The sequence below is a fragment of the Myxocyprinus asiaticus genome, chromosome 47 (genome assembly GCF_019703515.2).
Source record: "Myxocyprinus asiaticus isolate MX2 ecotype Aquarium Trade chromosome 47, UBuf_Myxa_2, whole genome shotgun sequence".
Lineage (NCBI taxonomy): Eukaryota > Metazoa > Chordata > Actinopteri > Cypriniformes > Catostomidae > Myxocyprinus > Myxocyprinus asiaticus.
Window position 1 is genome coordinate 16,260,535 of NC_059390.1, and position 22,769 is coordinate 16,283,303.

General features: G+C 38.5%; 1 protein-coding gene across 2 annotated transcripts in view; it reads right to left on the reverse strand.

The window, feature by feature from the left end:
• The window catches only part of LOC127436721 (inositol 1,4,5-triphosphate receptor associated 2-like), a 41,051-nt gene that overhangs the window by 17,539 nt on the left and 743 nt on the right, over nt 1-22,769 (reverse strand). For both annotated transcript variants that reach the window (XM_051691038.1, XM_051691037.1), the window contains exons 2-20: nt 22,451-22,561; nt 18,452-18,632; nt 17,958-18,016; nt 17,767-17,842; nt 16,683-16,841; nt 16,382-16,499; nt 15,534-15,584; nt 15,296-15,373; nt 14,874-14,930; nt 14,595-14,654; nt 14,441-14,505; nt 14,226-14,319; nt 12,735-12,872; nt 12,207-12,308; nt 11,513-11,664; nt 10,285-10,396; nt 6,924-7,242; nt 5,211-5,263; nt 4,087-4,174 (exon numbers count right to left, since the gene is read on the reverse strand). In XM_051691038.1, the coding sequence (XP_051546998.1) occupies nt 4,087-4,174; nt 5,211-5,263; nt 6,924-7,242; nt 10,285-10,396; nt 11,513-11,664; nt 12,207-12,308; nt 12,735-12,872; nt 14,226-14,319; nt 14,441-14,505; nt 14,595-14,654; nt 14,874-14,930; nt 15,296-15,373; nt 15,534-15,584; nt 16,382-16,499; nt 16,683-16,841; nt 17,767-17,842; nt 17,958-18,016; nt 18,452-18,632; nt 22,451-22,561 (2,073 nt within the window). The remainder of the gene's footprint in view (nt 1-4,086; nt 4,175-5,210; nt 5,264-6,923; nt 7,243-10,284; nt 10,397-11,512; nt 11,665-12,206; nt 12,309-12,734; nt 12,873-14,225; nt 14,320-14,440; nt 14,506-14,594; nt 14,655-14,873; nt 14,931-15,295; nt 15,374-15,533; nt 15,585-16,381; nt 16,500-16,682; nt 16,842-17,766; nt 17,843-17,957; nt 18,017-18,451; nt 18,633-22,450; nt 22,562-22,769) is intronic.

Here is a 22,769-nt window from a genome sequence, read left to right on the forward strand (position 1 = left end):
TCGAAAAAAGTTCACAGAAATTTCCTGACACTGCTCTTGTTATAAGAGGTGACTTCAACTCCTTTTTAGACCCAGTGTTGGATTGTTCGGTTGGGGTTCAAAGCTATTTGCCGGCATCTTCTATTGTGCTGAAAACATTTATATCAGAAAAAATAACGTTAAAGACTTCTCTTTTTATTTGGCCCGACATCATACATCTTCTAGGATTGATTATATATTTGTCTCACCATTTCTGATGAATAATATCCCTTATATAAAATGTTGCCCATCCTTATTTCAGACCACTCCCCGATACTTAGCAATATTATTCCCTTTGCCCCTGCCTCCAAGCAACACAGGTTGCGATTTAATGATAGTCTCCTGACGAACTCAGAATTTAAGATGCATATTAAACAACAGATTAAAGAGTTCTTGGAGATCAATTGTTCACAATGTAACAATCGGTAAATATTATGGAAGACATGCAAGTGTTTTATAAGAGTGGTCTCTATTGCTTTTTCCTCAAAGCTAAAAGCGTCAAGAACTAGGAGATTGGCAGAGATTGAACAAGAGGTTGAATCTTTGGAGAGGCAACAGAAGGAACAGTTCACAGATCAAAGAGCTAATGTCTTATCAGCTTTAAGGGGAGAATACAATTCTCTGTCTCTGCAAAAGGCTGAATTAATTTTACATAGAACTAATCAGAAATATTATTTTCAGGGAGACAGGCCTAGCCGATTGTTAGCATGGAAATTAAAACAAAATGAAGCAAAATCTTCAATTAATGCCATTAGAAATAGTGTGGGTGAAATTATAACAGACCCCAAAGAAATTAATCAGGTATTCTGTAATTTTTACAAGAATCTGTGCACTTCTGAAAATGTTCTGGATTTATATGAATGCAAAACATTTCTTAATAGCATAACCTTATCAAAGTTACAGCCCATCGATATAGATTTTTTGGAAGAGCCTTTAACGCTTGATGAGCTAAAGACAGCAGTAGAGTCTCTTCAAAGGGGTAAATCTCCTGGCTCTGATGGAATTCGACCAGAGCTTTAATTAGCTATATGGGACATAGTAGGAGATTTAATATTAGAATCTATGAATCGTACTTTAGAGAATAAAACGCTTCATAGGGATCAGAAGACTGCTCTTATAACGTTTATTGTTAAAAGATAGAAAGGATCCCCTGGAGTGTTCCAGTTACCACCCCATTTCATTGATCTGTGGGGATGCTAAATTATACACCAAAGCTCTTGCAATACACTTAGATAAGGTAATTGATAAATTAATCCATTACGACCAGACAGGCTTCATCAGGGGGCAATTGGCTGCGGATAATGTTCGTAGATTGTTGCATATTGTTGATATGGCAGAATCGTTCTCAGAAGACTGCGCAGTACTCTCGTTAGATGCCGAAAAGTCTTTTGACAGGTTGGAGTGGTCATACTCATGGGCAGTAATGACACATTAAGGATTTGGTCCAAAATGTATGTCTATGATACAAACCTGATACGAAGCTCCCCTGCCATCTGTGATCACAGGTATCTGTCAGTTTTCATCCTTTCAGGAGAACAAGACAAGGCTGTCCTCTCTCACCATTATTATTTGTATTATCGTTAGAGCCCCTTGCGCAAGCCATAAGAGAACATAAATCTATGTACCCCATTGTTGTTCGTGGCTCCAAACATTCCATTTCTCTTTATGCAGATGACATCCTTCTGTTCCTCTGCAATGTTAAGGAATCAGTCCCGCAAGTATTATCATTGTTTAATGACTTAAAAAATTTAGCAAATAAACTGCCACAAATCTACACTACTCCCCTTGAATTTAGCAGCTCGTAATGTCCAATATCCTCCATCTATTCCCACTAGCAATTTTATCTCTTATCTAGGAATTAAAATAAACACAAATTGTTGGAAACAGTTAACAAAAATTATGGGGAAATCTCTCAAAAAATGTAAAAAGATGTACAGCGTTGCAATACTCTTCCAATCTCTTTACAAGGAAGGGTCTCTATTAAGATGAACATTCTTCCTTGCCTTCTTGTTTTTCATGATCCCAACATCTCCTCCTCCTAAGTTTCTTGAACAGACCCAGTCTATGATGTCTAAGTTCATATGGAGTGGTAAATGAGCTAGAATTAAATCAACTGTTTTGTGACGCACCAGACTGAAGGGAGGGTTGTCTATCCCCAACTTAAAATTTTACTTCTGGGCATTTCAACTGAGAGCTTTGAGTGTTTGGATGGACGATGTCTCTAAGGTACCCTGGAGATCTATAGAGGCTTCAACTGCACAACCTAATAGATTACAAGATCTTCCACACATAGATTTAAAGCATAGAAAACTTAGTTAAATTGGGGACCTTAATTTTTAATTGTCTTGTAGTGTGGAAAAAGGCAGAAAAAATGTTTGGAAATGTACCTACATTTCATAAACTTTCTCCATTGTGGAATAATACCAATTTATTGACAGGGAATAAACCTTTTACATCTCCACTCTGGGTCTCCAAGGGAATTCATACGTTAGGAGACATATTCAGCAAAGATGGATTTTTTTTTTTCTTTTTTGAGATTGAGATCAGCCATGAAAGCATATGGAGTTCCATGGAACACATCACTAACTTCTCATCCTATGTCGGCATGGTTTGATCGTATAAAAAGTTCTAGAGGCCTGGTTTCCAAAATGTACACCTCCCTTTCAGAAGCACAATGCAAACATCTGCCAATTGAGATTGTTTGGGAAAAGGAGTTAGAAAAGGTTGGCCTTTGTCCTGATTGGCATACGGTATGGTCAAACGTAAGCAAAACTTCTTGAAATTGGAGTCACCAGCTTATCCATTTTAAAACCATTCATAGAGCTTATGCTACACCATACAGACGATACAGAATGGGTTTAACATCCAATCCTAACTGTACTTTATGCCAAAGTGCTGTAGTTGGCACAGTATATCATATGTTTTGGGAATGTTTAGTTATAAATAATTTCTGGGCTCAAGTTTGTTGTACTCTAGAAGAAATGATTGGGTCTACTATTATTCGGGATCCCTTCCTGTGTCTTCTGAATGATGACTCTTCTTTGAATCAATGGACAAAAGGATTTTTTTTTTCAGGCTTTACTGCAGCAAAGAAGACAATATTCAAACTTTGGTGGGGTACTAATGCAGGTACAACAAGACTGTGGTTACTGAATATGCAATACAGACTTAACAAAGCCAGGCCCATAACAATCGAAGGCCTGGTTAAGGGTTTCAAAATCTATTCGTGATTATCTTACCGAGCGATAAGACATTCTTTTAACACTGTAAAGTGTTTTTCATTCAATAATTTTTATATGGTATTATCATATCATGTAAATACATGTAGCATTTATAAGCAGTGCTGACAGTATCTGTTCTTTTGTTTGTGTGTTGTGGTTTATTTTTGTTTCTTGAAAAAAAAAAAAGAAAAAAAAAAAAGTGAAATAATCTGGCTGTAAACAATTGTTGGAAAAATTACTTGCGTCATGCACAAAGTAGATGTCCTAAACGACTTGCCAAAACTATAGTTTGCTAATATTAAATCTGTGGAGTGGTTAAAAAAATTAGTTTTAATTACTTCAACCCCTAGTGTATATAAACTTCTGACTTCAACTAGCTGTAATATTTCATTTGATATCTGTATATAGAGTTAATCAGAGTGAATAGAGACTTAAGTTTTGTTTTTTTAATCATACAAAGTGTTCATATGACTTGGAATATGAGTCACATGGACTACTTTTATGACACTTCTGGGCACCTTTTTAAGCTTTTAAGTGAGTCACTATCAAACACAATTTTAAGGAAATCAGCAATCATGACATTCTGTAAAATATCTCCTTTTGTGTTCTACAAAAGAAAGATCAAACAGGTTTGGAGCAACATGAGGGTGAATAAATTATGACAGAATTTAAAATTTTAGGTGAACTATTTCTTAAAAACAAATCACCCAAAAAAGGACCTTAAATGTTACACTGTGAAAATATTTTATTCTATTCAAATGAGAAAATAAATGGTAATCCTGGTAAGTTACTAATATGCTAGAGAGCATAATGCAGAGAAAGATAAGCAGAGGGGAAGAGCTCTTACCAGCACACTGACTGTGGGTGTGAGGCAGAGGAGCAGCCTGCTCGTGGGTGTCTTCAGGCCCAGTGCATTCTGGGAGTCTGGATTCCTCCTGCAGTGGCCAAGAAAAGATTCAGAGGGCCAGCAAAAATGAGCCTCTACTCTGCCAAAGAGAACAACTCTCCAAAGTTGAAATATTGTGTTTGGCTACTTTTGAATACTGATGGGAGAAAATCCACACTCTAAACATTTGCAAGGCAAACCGTGTCAAGTTCACTCAGGTGCTATGTGGAAGACTACTTTAGTGTGTGTGTACTGACTCAAAGTGTCATGCCATTTCCTGCAAGCATTCAGGAGGTAGCATCAAAGCCCTTCTGATAGGGAAGCCTACAGGGTTAACATAGATTAGCATAACGCAGCCATTCCATAGACATTCTATGGTGGTACACTGGCGAGGAGACAAGAGGCCATTCTTTTTGAATGGATGTCTATGGAGGAGATGCTTCACAATGCTGAATAAACCGCTTTGTGAGGAAACAGCTCATTTAATTAATTAACCGCCTGTCTGCTAATCTTCAACATGTTTTACACTAAACAGTCATTTTGGAGTGAACTATGTGTGGAGTTTACTATGATAAAATTGCTGTTTTATATGAGAAGACTCGGATGATTTTACGACCGGAAGGTATCAGCAAACTGTCGTAAAATGCTAGTTGACCGTTACAGCTGTTATGCTCTCTCCAATGATAGAACCGCAAAGGTTGTTATCTCAGTACTATAAGATTTCTGGTAGCAACACCTAGTAAAACTGTCATCGTCCTGGCAGTAGGCACTCACATGACACACTGACCAATTATGCCAATTCAAAAAGAGTAAATTGAATTGCCATGACAATGTAAAAAACAATGTGGCTTGGCATGCCTAACACATGACAAGCTCAAATAAAATTGTTTTTTTGAATTTCATGGTCAGGCACTCTGCAGGCTTTTATCTGTAAATCAAAAGAATGAAACGCTTTGAAATCGACAATATCAATGTGCATAAAATGGCTGATCTCGCATCATAAGAATGACATTTAATTACAATTAATTTGGTTGCTTGTAGTTTGTAGACTACGGGAAATGGAGGTGAGAGGAACCCAAGTATACCTTTGGAGATGTGCAATGCCTCTGCATTCCAGCCTCACCCACAAATGGAGTTTCTGAAATAGAGCAAAAATAAGTCACCATGAAATGACATTCACAAACCCATTTATTTCAATATTTGGGCACATTTCTGCATGAAACAGGATATTACATTTAAAAATAAAAAATGTAGGGAGGGATATGATTTTATCAATCAGGTATTGATTGGTTTGTGAAAAGTGGGCATTCCACACCAATGCTCCATTCCAGAATGCTCCAGACCTGAATGCGAGTTGAATGTAGAGGAATACGGCTCTCCTGAAACTGTCTGCAACCACTTTTGAGGACACTTTTTGACTGGGATGTGGAGGCTTAAGATCAAATTCACCTTTGAGAGTGTCTTTTAATTTTCAAATCTGATATATTTTAATTTACCATAACCTTTATTACATTAACCGGTATAAAATTATTGTGTTAAATATTGGCAAGATTTTATAAAGGTTGCATTACCTACAACATAGGTAACATTATTTCCAGCATAGATGATGTTAGCTGGAAAGGAGTTATTTCAGAGGCAGTGCGAGTTATCAAATTTTAATGAAAAATAAAGATGTTTTTTTTTTCCTTTGGAACAAAATGCACTGACGAATCTGAATGTGTAGGGCCATGTATTAAGAAAGTAAATAAGTCCAATTTTTATTTAAAATTGACTGTGTCAAATATGAAACAGTCCTATTGTTATGTCCCACTTTTTGTAAACTTAAAATTACTCACTGTCATGTCTAGTTTTTATGACCAGATAATGGGGTTTATGAAGTGACAAGCCTCTAATGGTTAATCTGCAATCATGTGAGGAAGGATGGGGAGGGGGTTCACTTTGCATTGCTGAGTGTGGCCAAATATGGCAAAACCTGTGGGGTGGAAAGCCAAAAAAGGTCTGGAGCTACAGTGACCCTTCATTTCCAGAATCTTTTAAAAACTTCAGGGATGGCTGCATGCCCTGTGGCTCTGGGGATTAAGAAAGGATTACACACCCTTTGACGAAGACTCATTGTGCTCTGGATGTGTTTCAGAACCACTGTAACCATTCAGAGCAGACATCTATGAGGTCTCAAATGCACAGTACCATGAGAAGTAAATGGAGAACTCTTCACCTCCAGAATGATTCTTCATGAACCAGTTTGGAATGTGGAAGTAAACTTTAAAGGGGTAAACTTCTATAGTGGTGAATTGGAAATCATAGTAAATTTACATTTTTCATCCCCGTTTGCTTTAACAACAAAAGAAAAAAAATCTCTATGGCTTTTAAAAAGACGGAAAAAAATAGAAAGATGCCACATTTACTGTTACTCCCTCAGCTGCTGTATTTGAAACCCAATCACAGCAGCGCTTACTAGTTTAAAATCAATGCCTGGGTAATATAACACAAAGTATAGTGATCTAAATGTACATTAAATTATTTAAATATTAAAAAAAAATATAAAAGTCTGCATGATTTACTCTGCTAAATAAAAGGCAGAAACACATAATTACAGTCTAAAAATATAGTCCATTAAAGAAGAAAAACTAACCATATAACTTTGTTTCTATTTCAGTATATAAAACCTTAAATCAGCATCTTGTCATGAAGCGTACAGTTTAAGACTATGATTGGAACTTCCACATAATCCTGTTTGCAAATTACACTAAATCCTCTATGTAAAAACAAGCCTAATTGATTCATGATGTTGCTCTCACCTTGCGATTCTTTGTCAGTGATGTCATCTGGTAGAGCCGTTGGGGAGAGAGTAGTGTCTCTTTGTAGCTCTTCAGTTTCTACTCCTGAATCCTGGGTTGCTTCACCTTCTTTCTCAGTCCTTTCCATGACTCCCTGGATCTTGTCCCCCATGGTCTTTGTCTGGTCCTCCTCCTCCTCTTTCAAGGCCTGCAGCTCTGCTTCATCATCCAGCTCCTGAAGCATCTGCTGATCAGGTCTGAGCTCTTGTAAAGGAGGTGACTCAGACAACAAATATTCCTCATCCCATTCAAGACAGGGGCCATCAAGCTCTTCCACTACCTGAAAACATATGGACACACACTATGTATACAAATACAATAGTTCACACAAAAAGAAAACTGCCATTAGACCTTATTCACACTAGCGCCATCTTTGATTTTTAATGGGAATGACAACGAGGCTGTGAGGGATAGATTTACAGTGTCTTCAATGGGCTGTACTGCAGCTTAAAGTGTTTATGGATCGTTCCGCAGACAAAATCTGTCCAAGAACATTCAGTATACAAAGAACTCCAGACAACATGAGTTGTGGAAAATCAGATGTGATCTATGAGCTTTATACAGCTTTATACCATTTGTGCCACTGAAGAGATGGTAAATTTGTGCAGTGGGGGCAGTGGTAGCTCAGCGGTTAAGGCTCTGGGTTACTGATCAGAAGGTCAGGTGTTCAAGCCCCAGCACTACCAAGATGCCACTGTTGGGCCCTTGACCCTATCTGCTCCAGGGGCGCTGTATCATGGCTGACCCAGCACTCTGACCCCAGCCTAGCTGGGATATGTGAAAAGAAGAATTTCACTGTATATGTGCAAATGTATAATGTGTGATAAATAAAGAAAATTAATTAATTAATTAATTAATTAATTAAATCTATTCCTCACAGCCTTGTTGTCATTTCCATTAAAAATTAAAGATGGCGCTAGTGTGAATAAGGTCTATATATTCACCCCATGTCATTCCAAACCTGTTTGCAGTTATTATATTATATTATATTATATTTAGGGCTGTTGATTTAATGTGTTAAAAAATGTATGCAATTAATCATGTGCCCGGAACGTTATAAGAAATATTCCTACCATCAGAGCAAATTAAGCTTGAAGTACCACCTGTTATCTCCAGGGGGCACTAAGCAAAACTCCTGTTGAATAGGTAATGCGCAGCTAGTACAGAGTTCTGTTTTGTTCCTCCTGACCGCCAGAGGTGGTGCTTAAGCACTAGTAGATTATCATAGCGCCAGCCAGATAGGTCAAGCAAATATAACAAAGTATTGTAAATCAGTCTATAGATCTGGCTGCGTTTCAGTGTTCATCTCTGTCTGATGATCTAAGGACTCACCCTCGAGCCTTGAGGTGTTATGTGGATGCTACTGCCCACTTTAGACAGACAGATCAGCTATTTGTTTGTTATGGTGGTGTGTGGAAGGGTGCTGCTCTGTCAAAGCAAAGACTGTCAAACTGGATTGTGGAAGTGATAACACTGGCATACAAGAAAGCCCAGAAGCCTCTACCTGGAGTTATCGCTTGTCATTCAACCAGGGCTGTTTCTACATCTTGGGCTGCCTTCAGAGGAGTTTCCATGGCAGATATATGTGCTGCTGCTACCCGGGCTTCTCCATGCACATTTGCACGGTTTTACAAAGTCAGTGCTGCTATCCCCCATGCTGTGAGTTCAGCAGTTCTTCGGGAGTAGCCTGGATTAATTTTCAGGTGAGTTGCATTCCTCATGACTATTTTGGTATGAGTCATCCCTAGTGCTTAAGCACCACCTCTGGCGGTCAGGAGGAATGAAACAGAACGCTAGTTATGAATGTAATTGTGGTTCTGTGAATTCTGGATGATCGCCAGAGTTCTTGGTCAGTCGGAATGCATGAGAAAGGCGTACCGACACTGAATTCATCCTCAGAGCTCTGCCTACGTCACCAAGTGACTTTGTTGGTATATTCTCAACCTATCTGGCTGGTGCTGCAATAATTAACTAGTGCTTAAGCACCACCTCTGGCAGTCATCCACAATTCACAAAACCAGTTACATTCGTAACTAGCGAACAAACTGCACTCAGGCTTGCTTGACACCCAGCGACAGCAAAAGATGAGAAGAACCCGTTCTTGCATTTAAACACAGCTTGAGCACAAATCCGAATGCAGGGATCTCAAGACGTGTTTTTCTAAGACTCCTGCTTGCCAGGAGTGGCATAAAGTCACCCAACAGCAATGTGAAAGACTGGTAGAGAGCATGCCAAGACGCATGAAAGCTGAACACATCCTAAGTTAAAACATTAGAATTGTGTTGTTTAAAAATGAATATGAACTTGTTTTCTTTGCATTATACGAGGTCTGAAAACACTGCATCTTTTTTTGTTATTTTGACCAGTTGTTATTTTCTGCAAATAAATGCTCTAAATGACAATGTTTATTTGGAATTTGGGAGAAATGTTGTCAGTACTTTATAGAATAAAACAAAACAAAAAATATTTTACTCAAACACATACCTATAAATAGTAAATCCAGAGAAACAATTTTGCAGTGGTCTCCTAATTTTTCCTAGAGCTGTATTTCCATTCAACACATGGCTCAACATGAAATATGACACTCAAGAACCAATGACAATCTGGGGCAACACATCGACATGCCATTTTCAATATGCCAGTCACAAACACTTTATAAGTGAAAAAGAACTTAAATTTCTGCCAGTTCCTCACATAAGGCTATGATATGGCTTCAGAAAACTTGTATAATACAGCGCACAAGTAATATGAACTATTTTTATGGCTTTCATGGTGTTTTTTGTCCTTTTTGGAGCTTGACATTTGTGGTCACGATGAACTGTCATTTTGAAGAAATTTTGAGAAATCTTTACACAGCTCTTTTCCATACAAAGTCATACAGGTTTGGAACAAATTGAGCAAACTTTGTTTTTAACATTCCTATAAAAACACAAAATTACATGTAATCAGTGGGTGACAGCAACTCTGTGAGAGTGAGACTACACAAACACTTTAGTAAAAGCTACTAAAACTCCATAACGCAAAGCAAGTCCTGAACCTAAGTCAACGCTGTCTAATCTCTTGAGATGAGTTCAAAATAAAGTCAAGTTTGGAGTGTGCTTCATACTGGCTCAAAAAACACTATTGCCTTCTACACACATATCTCCCAGCATCTTGTAATGAGATTGTAAATCTCTACCCATATGCGATATGCAGAAGCTCACAAAAATCTTTATTTCTGTTTGCCTGAAGGCTGAATCTAAATCTGTTGTCATTTTTTTAAAGCACACATATGCTTAAGCATGTACAAGCACTGAAAACAGTGTTAGATGATGCTCTGTACCTGCTGTAGGTGATGTGGTGTTTGGCTGCTGGCCTCTCTGTTGTCTGGTGGAGTCTTCAGCCGGTCGAGTTCCTCTTGCAACTGCTGCTTCTGATTCTCCTGCTTTTGTACCCTAAAAACATATCCAGAAAGCACTGAATCCACTGCAAACTCCAAAAAGTCTTTCCCTGACACTGGGTCCGAAATGAATGGGGGCTCGTGGCCAAAAAGACACACAAAGTGGCAAAAAAATACAAATTTAAAAATTAAAATTTAAGGACCAAAATGCCTCCATAATAAATTCCTTTGTTTATCTGTATCTTCTGATACATTTCTTAAAATTCTAGTTTATTATTCCAACTATTCCGATGGAAAAATTATTTTAATTAAATGAAATGACTTTTCATATAAAAGAATGATACACAGTGTATTTTTGTGTTAAAATATGGTTAAAAAGTAGGTAAAAATGCCCCTCAAAATCATTGATAAAAGGTGCAAAATATTGCTTTCTGACACTATCCTGATCAAACTGAACCTAACCTGTAGACCAAATGTGCTCTAATGCACAGACACACCAAGAAGCCTAAAACCTGAGAAATAACATCATCAAACATCCTCAGCGCAGGTCTGAACTGAAGTGTGAGGTGGACATACTGTACCCAATCCGCAGGCCCATGCAGTGTCCCATTGTTCCTTTACCCCAGCTGCAGTGCACCCCTAGCCACTCCAATCCCCTAACTTGCCTGATTCCTCACAGCAGCCTGACAAAAAAAATCCACGCTGCCTTTTATCCACAGTGCTGTAGCCTTTATAAATGGCCTTTTGTCAGATTAGTGACCGCTCTTTAATGAACCACAAACAGCATGAGGGGTGTGATAGGTCAACCAAAACAGCCCCTTGACAAAAGCTTCTAGTGATGTTCACATGGAGATTGACTAATTTGGTAAGGCCTCACCCCATAATCCTTCCACTGCTTTGAAATCGTTGATGCTTTCCTTTGAATTTACTGTGCTAAAATCCTTTGCAAGATCTGAAAAGCTTGTTCTTTACTTTCCGGTACATTCTGGGCTATAAGGAGGTCCTATCTACTGTATGACCAATGATTAAAATGACTTCTTAAAGTCTACTTAATTCAAATAAATTGTGTTTATTCCAAAGTAAATTCTAACTAATAATAACAGTATCAAGTACTATTAAAGAATGATAAGAAAAATGTTTCTGTAACCATCTCTTGCATCAGTCCACTCACTTGACAGACAGGTGCAGGATCTCTGTACGGGACCGTTGCATGTTGCTGGCCATCTTCAGAAGCTCCTTCTCCAGAGAGTCTGTGTATTGGTCCAACTGCTCCAGACTGCGGGTCCAGTCACTCCTCCTCTGCTCAAGCTGCACCTCCAGGCCCTGCAGCAGTTTACCAACTCAACAATGGGTCTCATTGACACAAAAACTCCCACAAAGCACTGGCAGATCATTAATACCAGCAAAACGTTACTGGATATGATAAGAAAGATCATTAAAGTTTCAATCAAGCACCAAAATTCTGCAAAGACCTCAGAGTAACTCTGACCCGGCACACTGCCCCGTGCATCGTGGGAATTCGAGTGAGTGCAATATTGCCCTGTATTGTTGACTGCACGTACTGATGTGGTCCACTGAACACACACAAACCATGTTCAGCCAGGCAGAGTTATGCAATGTGCTAGGTAAAGGCTCAGAGAAGGGAAAGTGAGCGAGTTCTTGCATAATTTTCAAAAGCCCATGTGAATAACCAACACTGATGTGACTCACCACTGACTCTTTCCTTTTATATGCATAACATTTATGTTCGGGTATGTAAAAATATATCTTACCCATTATTTTCTTTAAACACACTAAGCATGTCAAACTCTCATAAGGACATAAAAAGGCAAGACTACAACTTGATTAAGTAGAATAAATCTCACCTGCAGCTTGAGGTCAGTATTGGCCTCCTGAGTTTCAGTGCTCTCTGAAAGACCTCTGAGTGCTGTAAGAAAGGTCACCCCATCTTGCTTAAACTCCCTCTTCTGGAAAGATTCATGTTTGACACACAATGAACAATCTATTACATTACGGACCAACATGATACTGGTGATGAAGAGCTAGCACATTTAACGGTGCACTCAGTAACCTTTGTATTTGAGTAAATTTTGACTTAGTGTGACACCTTTGGCTGGTCATGTGATTCTAATATGGCAGCCCCCATGAGGGGATATATAGAGTAAAACAGCTTTTATAAGGTTACTGAAATTACTGGAGTCTTAATCTCATGTGAGTGGTTATGATTTTATACATATTGCAAAATTACAATAAATTTAAGATTAAAACTTTTTTAATGAGGAAAAAATTACTAAGTGCACATTTAACATGAGTCTAACTGTGGTTGCACAGCAGGTTTTTTTATTTATTTATTAAAGTTTGTATTTTGTGTGATGAGCAGGTAGTTTGGTTACCAGTCTGCTGATCAGAGCTTTAAACTCCAGACACAACTGCTCCGGCGTCGGGCCTTGAAGGAGCAGAAGAACTTCACGATCTAGAGTCTCATCCAGAGAAGATGTAAAACAGACAGAGGAGGAGAGATGCTCCAAACCCTACACACACATAATATTAGCTGTGTTTATTAATAAGTGCTCAGTTTGTGAGAGCAGAGACAGTGTAAGGAGGAGACAGACCACTTGTAGAAAAATTGTAACACTAAATATGGTGGCTATAGGAATGGAAGTCCTGCCTTTCAGCTGAAAAGAGCCTCTTGCACTTTTGATACAGTTTGTTTACTGTAAAATGTGCATTAGCTGGACCAGCCTAAAATGTTAGTTTTTTTAAGCGTGATTTGTTCATGAAGCAGCAAAATTTACCAGCGCCAGATTGTATTGTTGATTGGAGAAATGCTATTGAAATGTAATCTTGACAAACAGTTTTGGAGATTTTGGTCTTTTACCATTCAACCCATGTTTTACCATGTTCTTGCATTCCTAAATATTTGTCTACATAAAAAAAACAAAAAAACATTTGTGATTCAATGCAATGCAAGCTTCCGTGGCTATATTCATGGCGAAAACCAGATTAAAAAGTAATAAAAAAAAGTACAGTCATTATGTTTTTATTAGGTTTTATTTATTTAGGTTATTAGTTTAAATCTCTTACAAAATAGCTGCTAAAGGGCATTGCCTAGATGGGATTTTGGGGAAAGTCATGGGGACACTTGTCCCATACACAGCATGTGTAGACATAAACTCACTGTAATGCCTCTATGACCCCGTTTCCACCTGATATTAAGATAAGTTTTTGGTGACCTGATTACAAGAGGTTAGCACTAAATACAGGTTGAAACGGTCCAAAACTATTTGTGATGGAATTCACTGAAACCACATACGGAGGTAGCTAAAACCACATCGCATGAGGACTTCATGGATCTCCTTGAGTGTGTCTGTTATCAACATGCAGTGACAGATGAAAACCACATAAATCTGAAGCTCAGGTAGTACTTTTTGACCTTTCTTTGTCTTTTATGACTTATATGGCTGTTTATTTTTCATGCAGTAAAACATTGACATAATGACTGATGTCGTCATGAAATCAGAAACCCTCCCTTCGAAATCCAAACACAAGTGTTCAAAGGAGATGCATTTGAGACACATGGTAATGTCAGGTGGAAACAAGAATGCGTCTCCGCTGACCACTTGTGTTTCGATTATATCAAGTAGAAACAGGGCCTATGTGTTTTTGTGTGAGAAGTTTGGTATAAAGCAGAAAGGGTGTGGATTACTGAGTGTGCTCTGTGGAAGTGGAGTGGGAGAGAGAGTGGGCGGACAGAGAAGCGCAGATGAGTGCTGGTAGGAGTTGAGAGAAAAAGACGCTTCAAACATGTTTGGGACAAAGACCAACAATGGACTTACAGACAAACACAAACACACACACACACACAAATGCAACACACAGCAAACCTCCAGGGGATTTTGTGCCAGTGCCAGCTCTGTCTGAAGAGAGCCTGAACTCATCTGATTGAGTCTGTATGCCACAGAGAGTGAAAGACCTGGGCTGCAAACACACAGAGTCAGAGGAGCATGTAAAAGGAACTGCTGATGTACAACTGATGTGTCAGTTGACCAGTTAATATTGTCATTGCCTTGCTGGGTTGTGTGTTTCAAAGAGCTCTTACATGCTCATATCAGGCAGCATCATCTGCATGTGACTCTCCAGTTTGTTCTTGTCTGCTCTCAGCAACTGTAAAGCAAACATAAAATACACATTAAATGAACAGATATTAGCAAAAAAAAAAGTGAGAGGAAGTGAGAGAGAAAATTTTGGATTACCTCTGTAACTGAGGAATACTCCACAATGGCCACCTTCAGATCATCGATCTGTTTATTTTTCTGGAGGAAGAGGGCAGTTTTGTTATGACACAGAACAAATATGCATTTTACATGATTGCAGATTTTATAAACTAAATGAATGATTAAAACTGAACTATTCCAATTTATGATTAAATCAAATGTAAATTCTTCTGTAAAGTTCATCAGTTTTATTTGTCCATTAAGAATGAATATGTTTAATTCCTACCATTGGTTTGGATATGTGAAAAACGGACTGACCTCCTGAATTATTGACTCTTTCTCAGCCAGAACAGCATCAAATGAATGAACCTGGACCTGATTGTGTAAGAAAACACATTTACCAATAACCAAGGCAAAGCAAGTTTATTTATATAGCACATTTCATAGACAAAGGCAATTCAAAGTGCTTTACATAATAAAGAAAATACAAGATAAAATAATTTCTAAAGCTAATTAAGAACAAAAATAAGAATAAAAAGTAATAAAATATTTAAAAAGTAACAAATATTCATATGAATAAAAAAGAAAAAGAATAAAGAAATAAAATGATGCAGTGCAATCAGTAAATGCAGCACAGTGCTCAGTGAATAAATGCACAGCTAAACAGGCTAAATATTAAGCTAAATGTTTTATTGAAATACAAGACTAAATATAAGGGAATACTCTAAAATATGGCCAACCTGAAGGTCAGCATTGAGGTCACAGAGATCATTCATCGTTTTCTGGAGATCCTCCGCATCCAGTGTAACTTTCATGTTCTTATAACGGAATGAAGTCGAAATGTAGAGGAAGGTTGGAAAGGAAGAAAGATAAAGATAAGAAAAATGGGGCAACTCAAAAGTGGACTACATCTCTGGTATATGTGGATAAGTGGCTGGATGAATGGATGCATGGATCTATGAATGGATGGACCCATACCTCCTCCTGTAGAGCTGCAATCTTGGATATGAGACTCTGGTTTTCTCGCTCCTTCAGAAAAACAGAGGAAAGAAAGTTCACACAAGTGTTCATGTTTTTTTTCTTTCTTCCTACTCTAGCTGAACTGTGCTTTGATGAGTAAACCAAGACACCCCGGCAAAGCAAGCTGCTGAATTTCTGTATTAGCATATATAAATTGAGTTTTATGTCAAGACTCAATCAACTGTCAACTAATATAATTAGTCAATGGAAATCTTACCATCTATGTTTTGTACCAGTTCCCTAGTTTTGATCCTGCACTTGGATCTCTTTACTCTGGATGCACTTGTCTCCTTGGTTTATGTGATATTACCATCCTAATATTTTCATTCATGGCAGGGTCAGAAATGTAGGGGGCCTCGGGGGAAAAGTTCCACCAAAAATGAGGGCAAAACCTGTCCTTGCAATGTATTCTTCGGTTTTTATTCTTAATATTCTATTATAGCCCTAGTTGTACATACATTTTTTTACTATGGCATAAAATATGAATTAATGTTGATTTAATTCTTAAGGTAACAGGTAACAATTCTCAATCTTGAGAATTTGTACTAATGAATCAATTATATTCATGTATTTGATATAAACATATAAAAAACAGATTATGTTTTAAATTATTAGAAAAAATATACCCTCATAAAGTCAAATCCAGGGGGCAAATATTGCCCTTTAATGTACAAGTTAATTTCTAACTTTGATCCACGGCATTGTGAACATACTACATGTTATCTGTTCACATTAATTTATGAGACCAATGAGTCTCATTAACATCTGAGCAGCAGTCAGAGAGGCAGCTGCATCTTGTGCCTCACCATCTGCTTTCTCTGAGCTGAGGCTTGAGTTCGACTCTCTTCAGAGGACGTCAGGCTCAACTTCATCTCCTCAACTTCCTCTTTCAGCATCTTCTCCTTCTGTAATAACTGCAGCCCCCTGCAGGAGCAAAGTTGAGGGTAGAGGTGCACAGGAGAGAAGGGAAAGAGACAAGAGGACACAATGGTGTTATGTACAGAGAATGTAACAGCAAACATTACTGTCGCTCAAGGGATATTATTCAATATTCTGTAAGAGGAGGACAGGAAGGAAAAGAAGTGAGGAAGCAACACAAGTCTGTACATTTTGGCTGGAGCCCTGAGCTCTTCATTTTCCTCGATAAGTTTCTGGTTGGTGTCCTCCATGTTCTCCACCACCTGCTTCAGTTTACGAACCTCCTCCTGGAGCTTCTGGTTATTCAGCTGCAGATCTGCCACACAGAACACCAGATCGGATGTCTCTCTGTAAAAAACACACACATACATGCTGAATATCTGAATGACTATCAGGAAAATGCACACATATAAACAGGTAGGTAACATTTAATACTTTTGGGAAGTTGATCTGCAGTGTTCTAAAATTATTTGAAACCATTTTCCTAAATATTTTTAAAGAATGTAATAGTAGAAACAGTGCAGGACCATTTACTTGAGATAAATAGTGACAAGTCACAGCACCAAATACATATACTTTCCCTTATACATTCCTATAAATCTTAAAGGGATAGTTCACCCAAAAATTCTCCCATCATTTACTCACCCTCATGTCATCCCAGATGTTTATGACTTTCTTTCTTGTGCTGAACGCAAACAAAGATTTTTAGAATACATTTTTCAGCTCTGTAGGTCCTCACAATGCAAGTGAATGGTGATCAGACCTTTGTAGCTCCAAAAATCACAAAGAAAACACAAAAGTAATCCATAAGACTCCAGTGGTGAAATCCATATCTTCAGAAGTGATATAATAGGTGTGGGTAAGAAACAGATACAAATTTAAGTCCTTTTATTCTCTAAATCGCCACATTCACTTTCACATAACCACTGGAGTCATATGGATAACTTTTAGGTTTCCTTTATGTGATTTTTGGAGCTACAAAGTTCTGATCACCATTCACTTGCATTGTGAGGACCTACAGAGCTGAGATATTCTTCTAAAAATCTTCGTTTGTGTTCTGCAGAAGAAAGATAGTCATACACATCTGGGATGGCATAATGGTGAGTAAATTATGAGAGAATTTTTGGGTGAACTACCCTTTTAACCTAAAATCATGTCAGCTACCTAGATAAAGTTTTACAAACCAATGAACACAATAAACCCAACCACACAAATAGCATATGTATTAACACTTCATCTTGAATATACAAACAACTCACACTCTTAAACTTACAGGTCTGCTCTGGAGGCCTCCCCTCCAAATGCTTCTAGACTACCTGATGTCATATTGAAGAGAGCAGATCTCTTTGCTATGGTGAAGAGACAAGAGAGGATGCATTACATACAAAATAAAAAAAATAAAAAATGCCATTTTAATAGGAAAAGCCTATTTGGTTCTACATAAATACTCCTAAGAAACCTCACCTGACAAACTGTCCTGCAGTTTGAAAGAATCCTGATGGATGTCATTTTTTGAGTCCTTCCTAAACAAAAAGGAGATGTGTTTGAAAAGGAGATCTGTTGATATCTAAAAAGTGCCATGGGGAAAATGCTGGAAAGAAAAGCCTTCTGATCGCAACTATTTGTGGATTGATTGCATCATGATATCTTGTTCCATTAGCGCCACACTTTTTATGTGTCAAGTTGTTCAAAACTTGTCTTGAGACCCCTGAATTGTTTCATTCTGTTGCGCTCCATCTAGCAGTTTTTGCGTCACTCAGACATGTGTCCTGTGTGAATGGCTCCTTAAAACTGACCAAAAACCTTAGTGATAAACGGATCTTAAACAACCAGCAGACTTCTTTGGTTTTTTTGTGTATATATTGTTCAGTTTTTAAATGTAAACTCTCCAGCCTACAGTTCTTTTTTCTCTAAAGCAAAAAACTGATGTGTCAGATGACGTGGGTGTGTGTTCGTACCCCTGGTTGCAACAGTCATCTATCCACTCCTTCATGATGGCATGGTATGTGTCAAGGTCTATGGAGATGTCCTTGTGCATAGGATCCAGCATATTGCACAGCTCCTCTAGGCCGCTGTCCTCTGAACTGCGACAGGTGGTGTGTCTCAAGAAGTCCACAATGTGCGACACGTAAACTTTACCTGCGGAGGAGGGCCCTGTGTTACTATGGTTACAGTCGCTACAGTCACCGAGCACTTGGGTCCTATTGGACGCCATCACACCATATAAAGCCCTCTGGTCACAAACAAACAGTGAAGTTAACTACATCAACACCTACTTGTTCGGAGTCACTCTGTGTCTGAGCGCATTCAAGGAGTATACAGAAAAAATACAGAAAGAGCTATAATAGGGGGACAAAAAGCCTGCTGCTAGCATCTCTTACAACATGTGTTTAACAAATCGCCCATTTGGCCATCACTAATATAATAAACTGCCACTGCTTTCTTAAAAGAATGGCTGTGAATAAAAGAGGCTTTATTCCCTGGTAGCTTAGGGGTCCAAGTGCCTGAGATAGCGCATCAGGCCAGAGACATCATGTGAGATCAAAAGAAAGAGGAGGTCTTCAATAAAGGCCTTTGCCTCTAGGAGTGAACACTGGAATCCATTTCTGCTGCTCCAGTTTTGCAGACATTTTTGTTATGCTGTTATATCAGTGATTTATTTCTTATAAAGATGATTCACCGAAAAGATTTTTAAGACTGTATGAGTCAATATCCTGAGATACTTCCAGAGGCTACTTTGACCAAACTAAAACATAGTTTGTATGTTTGTTATCTTCACAACTCAGCAAGGAAAAACATCTATGAATCTGAGGTGGGAGAGAGGAGTTAAGTCTTGTCTGCAGTCCCAAACAGTTGTTCACTAATGAAACATTTAGGTTTGTTGAGAAATAACAGCTAGTAAGTTTGTTTGTTTCTTTCTTTCATTTTTTACGCCATGCCAGCTTCTATGGCTATATTCATGGCGGGAACCAGGTTTAGTTATTTAAAATAGTTAACTAAGTTAAATGAGATGTATAAGATTCATTTTTCCTAAAAGCCTTAAAACCAAATTTGGATTCACTTCATTAAAAACCTTTTCAAAAGAATCAACTGAATAATACAGGTTCCTCAGATGTGTAGAGGTATGACAGTCCAGTAAAATATGTTTAATGGATAGTGGGTTCTGACAAGATAAGTACTTTGGTGAATTTTCTCCTGATAGTAAAAATTGGTGTGTGAGTCTAGTATGTCCTATCCGGCATGTTTCTAAATTGTTTTAAATGGTTGCTAGCACATTGCATTATGATTGTTAGGATGTTCTGGGTGGTTACTAGGCATTTTATAGGGTGTTTTGGTTAGTTGCACAAAGTCTCTATATTCTCATTACTAAAAAGAGGGCTGGGAAATGTTAAAAAGTAATGCATGTTAAAAACGCATTAAAAAAATTAATGCGGTAGCCATTTTTTTCCATACCTGAAATTTCACTAATGTCCATCCCCACTTTCTGTGGCTAAAATTGCCATATATAAATTTCCAGGAGGTACACACTCTACTCGACGGCACATTCTCGCACAGAAACTGAATGTGTGGAGCAGTGCACGCATATACTTGTATCAATGATTTATATCTGTAATAATGTGTTGAATTAACTATCTGCAAAATACGGAACTTTTAGCATGTACATATTAAAAAATATATAAATAAATAATGACTAACCAATTTCTTGCAAGTTATTTGAAAAAAGTAGAAAGTAAATATATTTATGATTATATTTTAATGTTTGTTTTAATGTATCATCCACCATAATTAACTGCTTACAAAAATGAATGATTAACACGATTTCACAGCCCTACACTAAATACACTATATTGCCAAAAGTATTCGCTCATCTGCCTTTAGACGCATATGAACTTAAGTGACATCCCATTCTTAATCCATAGGGTTTAATATGACGTCGGCCCACCCTTTGCAGCTATAACAGCTTCAACTCTTCTGGGAAGGCTTTCCACAAGGTTTAGGAGTGTGTTTATGGGAATTTTTGACCATTCTTCCAGAAGCGCATTTGTGAGGTCAGACACTGATGTTGGACGAGAAGGCCTGGCTCGCAGTCTTCGCTCTAATTCATCCCAAAGGTGCTCTATCGGGTTGAGGTCAGGACTCTGTGCAGGCCAGTCAAGTTCTTCCACACCAAACTTGCTCATCCATGTCTTTATGGACCTTGCTTTGTGCACTGGTGCGCAGTCATGTTGGAACAGGAAGGGGCCATCCCCAAACTGTTCCCACAAAGTTGGGAGCATAGAATTGTCCAAAATCTCTTGGTATGCTGAAGCATTCAGAGTTCCTTTCACTGGAACTAAGGGGCCAAGCCCAGCTCCTGAAAAACAACCCCACACCATAATCCCCCCCTCCACCAAACTTCACAGTTGGCACAATGAAGTCAGACAAGTACCGTTCTCCTGGCAACCACCAAACCCAGACTCGTCCATCAGATTGCCAGATGGAGAAGCGTGATTCGTCACTCCAGAGAACGCGTCTCCACTGCTCTAGAGTCCAGTGGCGGCATGCTTTACACCACTGCATCCGACGCTTTGCATTGCACTTGGTGATGTATGGCTTGGATGCAGCTGCTCGGCCATGGAAACCCATTCCATGAAGCTCTCTACGCACTGCTCTTGAGCTAATCTGAAGGCCACATGAACTTTGGAGGTCTGTAGCGATTGACTCTGCAGAAAGTTGGCGACCTCTGCGCACTATGCGCCTCAGCATCCGCTGACCCCGCTCTGTCATTTTACTTGGCCTACCACTTCGTGGCTGAGTTGCTGTCATTCCCAATCGCTTCCAATTTGTTATAATACCACTGACAGTTGACTGTGGAATATTTAGTAGTGAGGAAATTTCACGACTGGACTTGTTGCACAGGTGGCATCCTATCACAGTACCACGCTGGAATTCACTGAGCTCCTGAGAGCGGCCCATTCTTTCACAAATGTTTGTAGAAGCAGTCTGCATGCCTAGGTGCTTCATTTTATACACCTGTGGCCATGGAAGTGATTGGAACACCTGAATTCAATTATTTGGATGGGTGAGCGAATACTTTTGGCAATATAGTGTATGTTTAGGGCTCCTTTTCAATGCAAGTTAATGGGATTTTTTTTAATAATTTAATTTCAGGTATTATTCATGTACATAGCACAAACAAGGTTCAAGTCTGTGCCGAAACTTAAAGGTGCTATATGTAAGATTGACAAGAAGCATTTAAAATGGGTACTGCAGTCCAAATTCAAAATATTGTAGAGTTGTCTGCCCCGCCCCAGACTCGAAGCTCATGCGGGTTGCCAGAATGTTGACACGCAAATTACCCAACTCAGCATGCGTTTAAAGGATTCTAGGCTTTAAGCTGTCTCCATCTTCCAAAGGCATCTCCAATATTTATCCTTGTTTTGCTACGCCTCTGGTCATGGTGGTTTTTAGTCGGATGGCGAGGCTTTTTAGGTCGGGTGGAATCTGTTATCTCTGATCCAGTTCATTTGCTGGTTTCCATGGCTGCAGCTCGTGTTGTTTGCCTGCAAACTTGTTCAAATCTGGCAACCCAGCGGTGTCTAAATACTATTTGTGAGTAGACAGTGGGCGGGATCACACAGGCCAAAACATAAACAGAAATTCTGGCCCGGAATGGAAACTTCTAAGTAGAATATACTGGCTGTAGCATTGTTATTGGAGAAGCCAGTATTTCAACTTAGCATGTTTCCTAATTCTCTAATGACATATTATGGTCATTTTATGATTTAGTACAGTAAAAATATTATATATAGCACTTTTAACACTTAGGGGTTAGGGGTTTGTTCAAATCCCTGATCCAAGTATGAGCAATAGTAATAGTGCTGTTTGCCTTGGCATGCACCACTAAATATTCCTGAAAGTATCTTAAACGTACAGAAGCATAAAAGCAGAAAGGTAACAGTGTGTGTGTACAGTACCTCTGCACTGTGTATCACAGGCTTGGAAAATGGTGTCCAACAGGTCTTCCTCACAAATCAGACTGACCTCTGCCATGCTCTCTTTCTTGGGCTCAGAGGGAAACAGAGATCCTGTTTAGAAACCAAATAAATTGACAAAAACTCACTTTTCAGTTACTAATGTAATCACACAGAGAGAACAAAATTTAATATTTAAGAAAATATTTAAAAAGGAACTAAATATTAACTACATCTACATCATCTTCTGAAATAGATATAATTGTTGTTTCTTTTCCATTGCAGGATTATAATCATTTGAATGTTGGCTGATACAATCCAT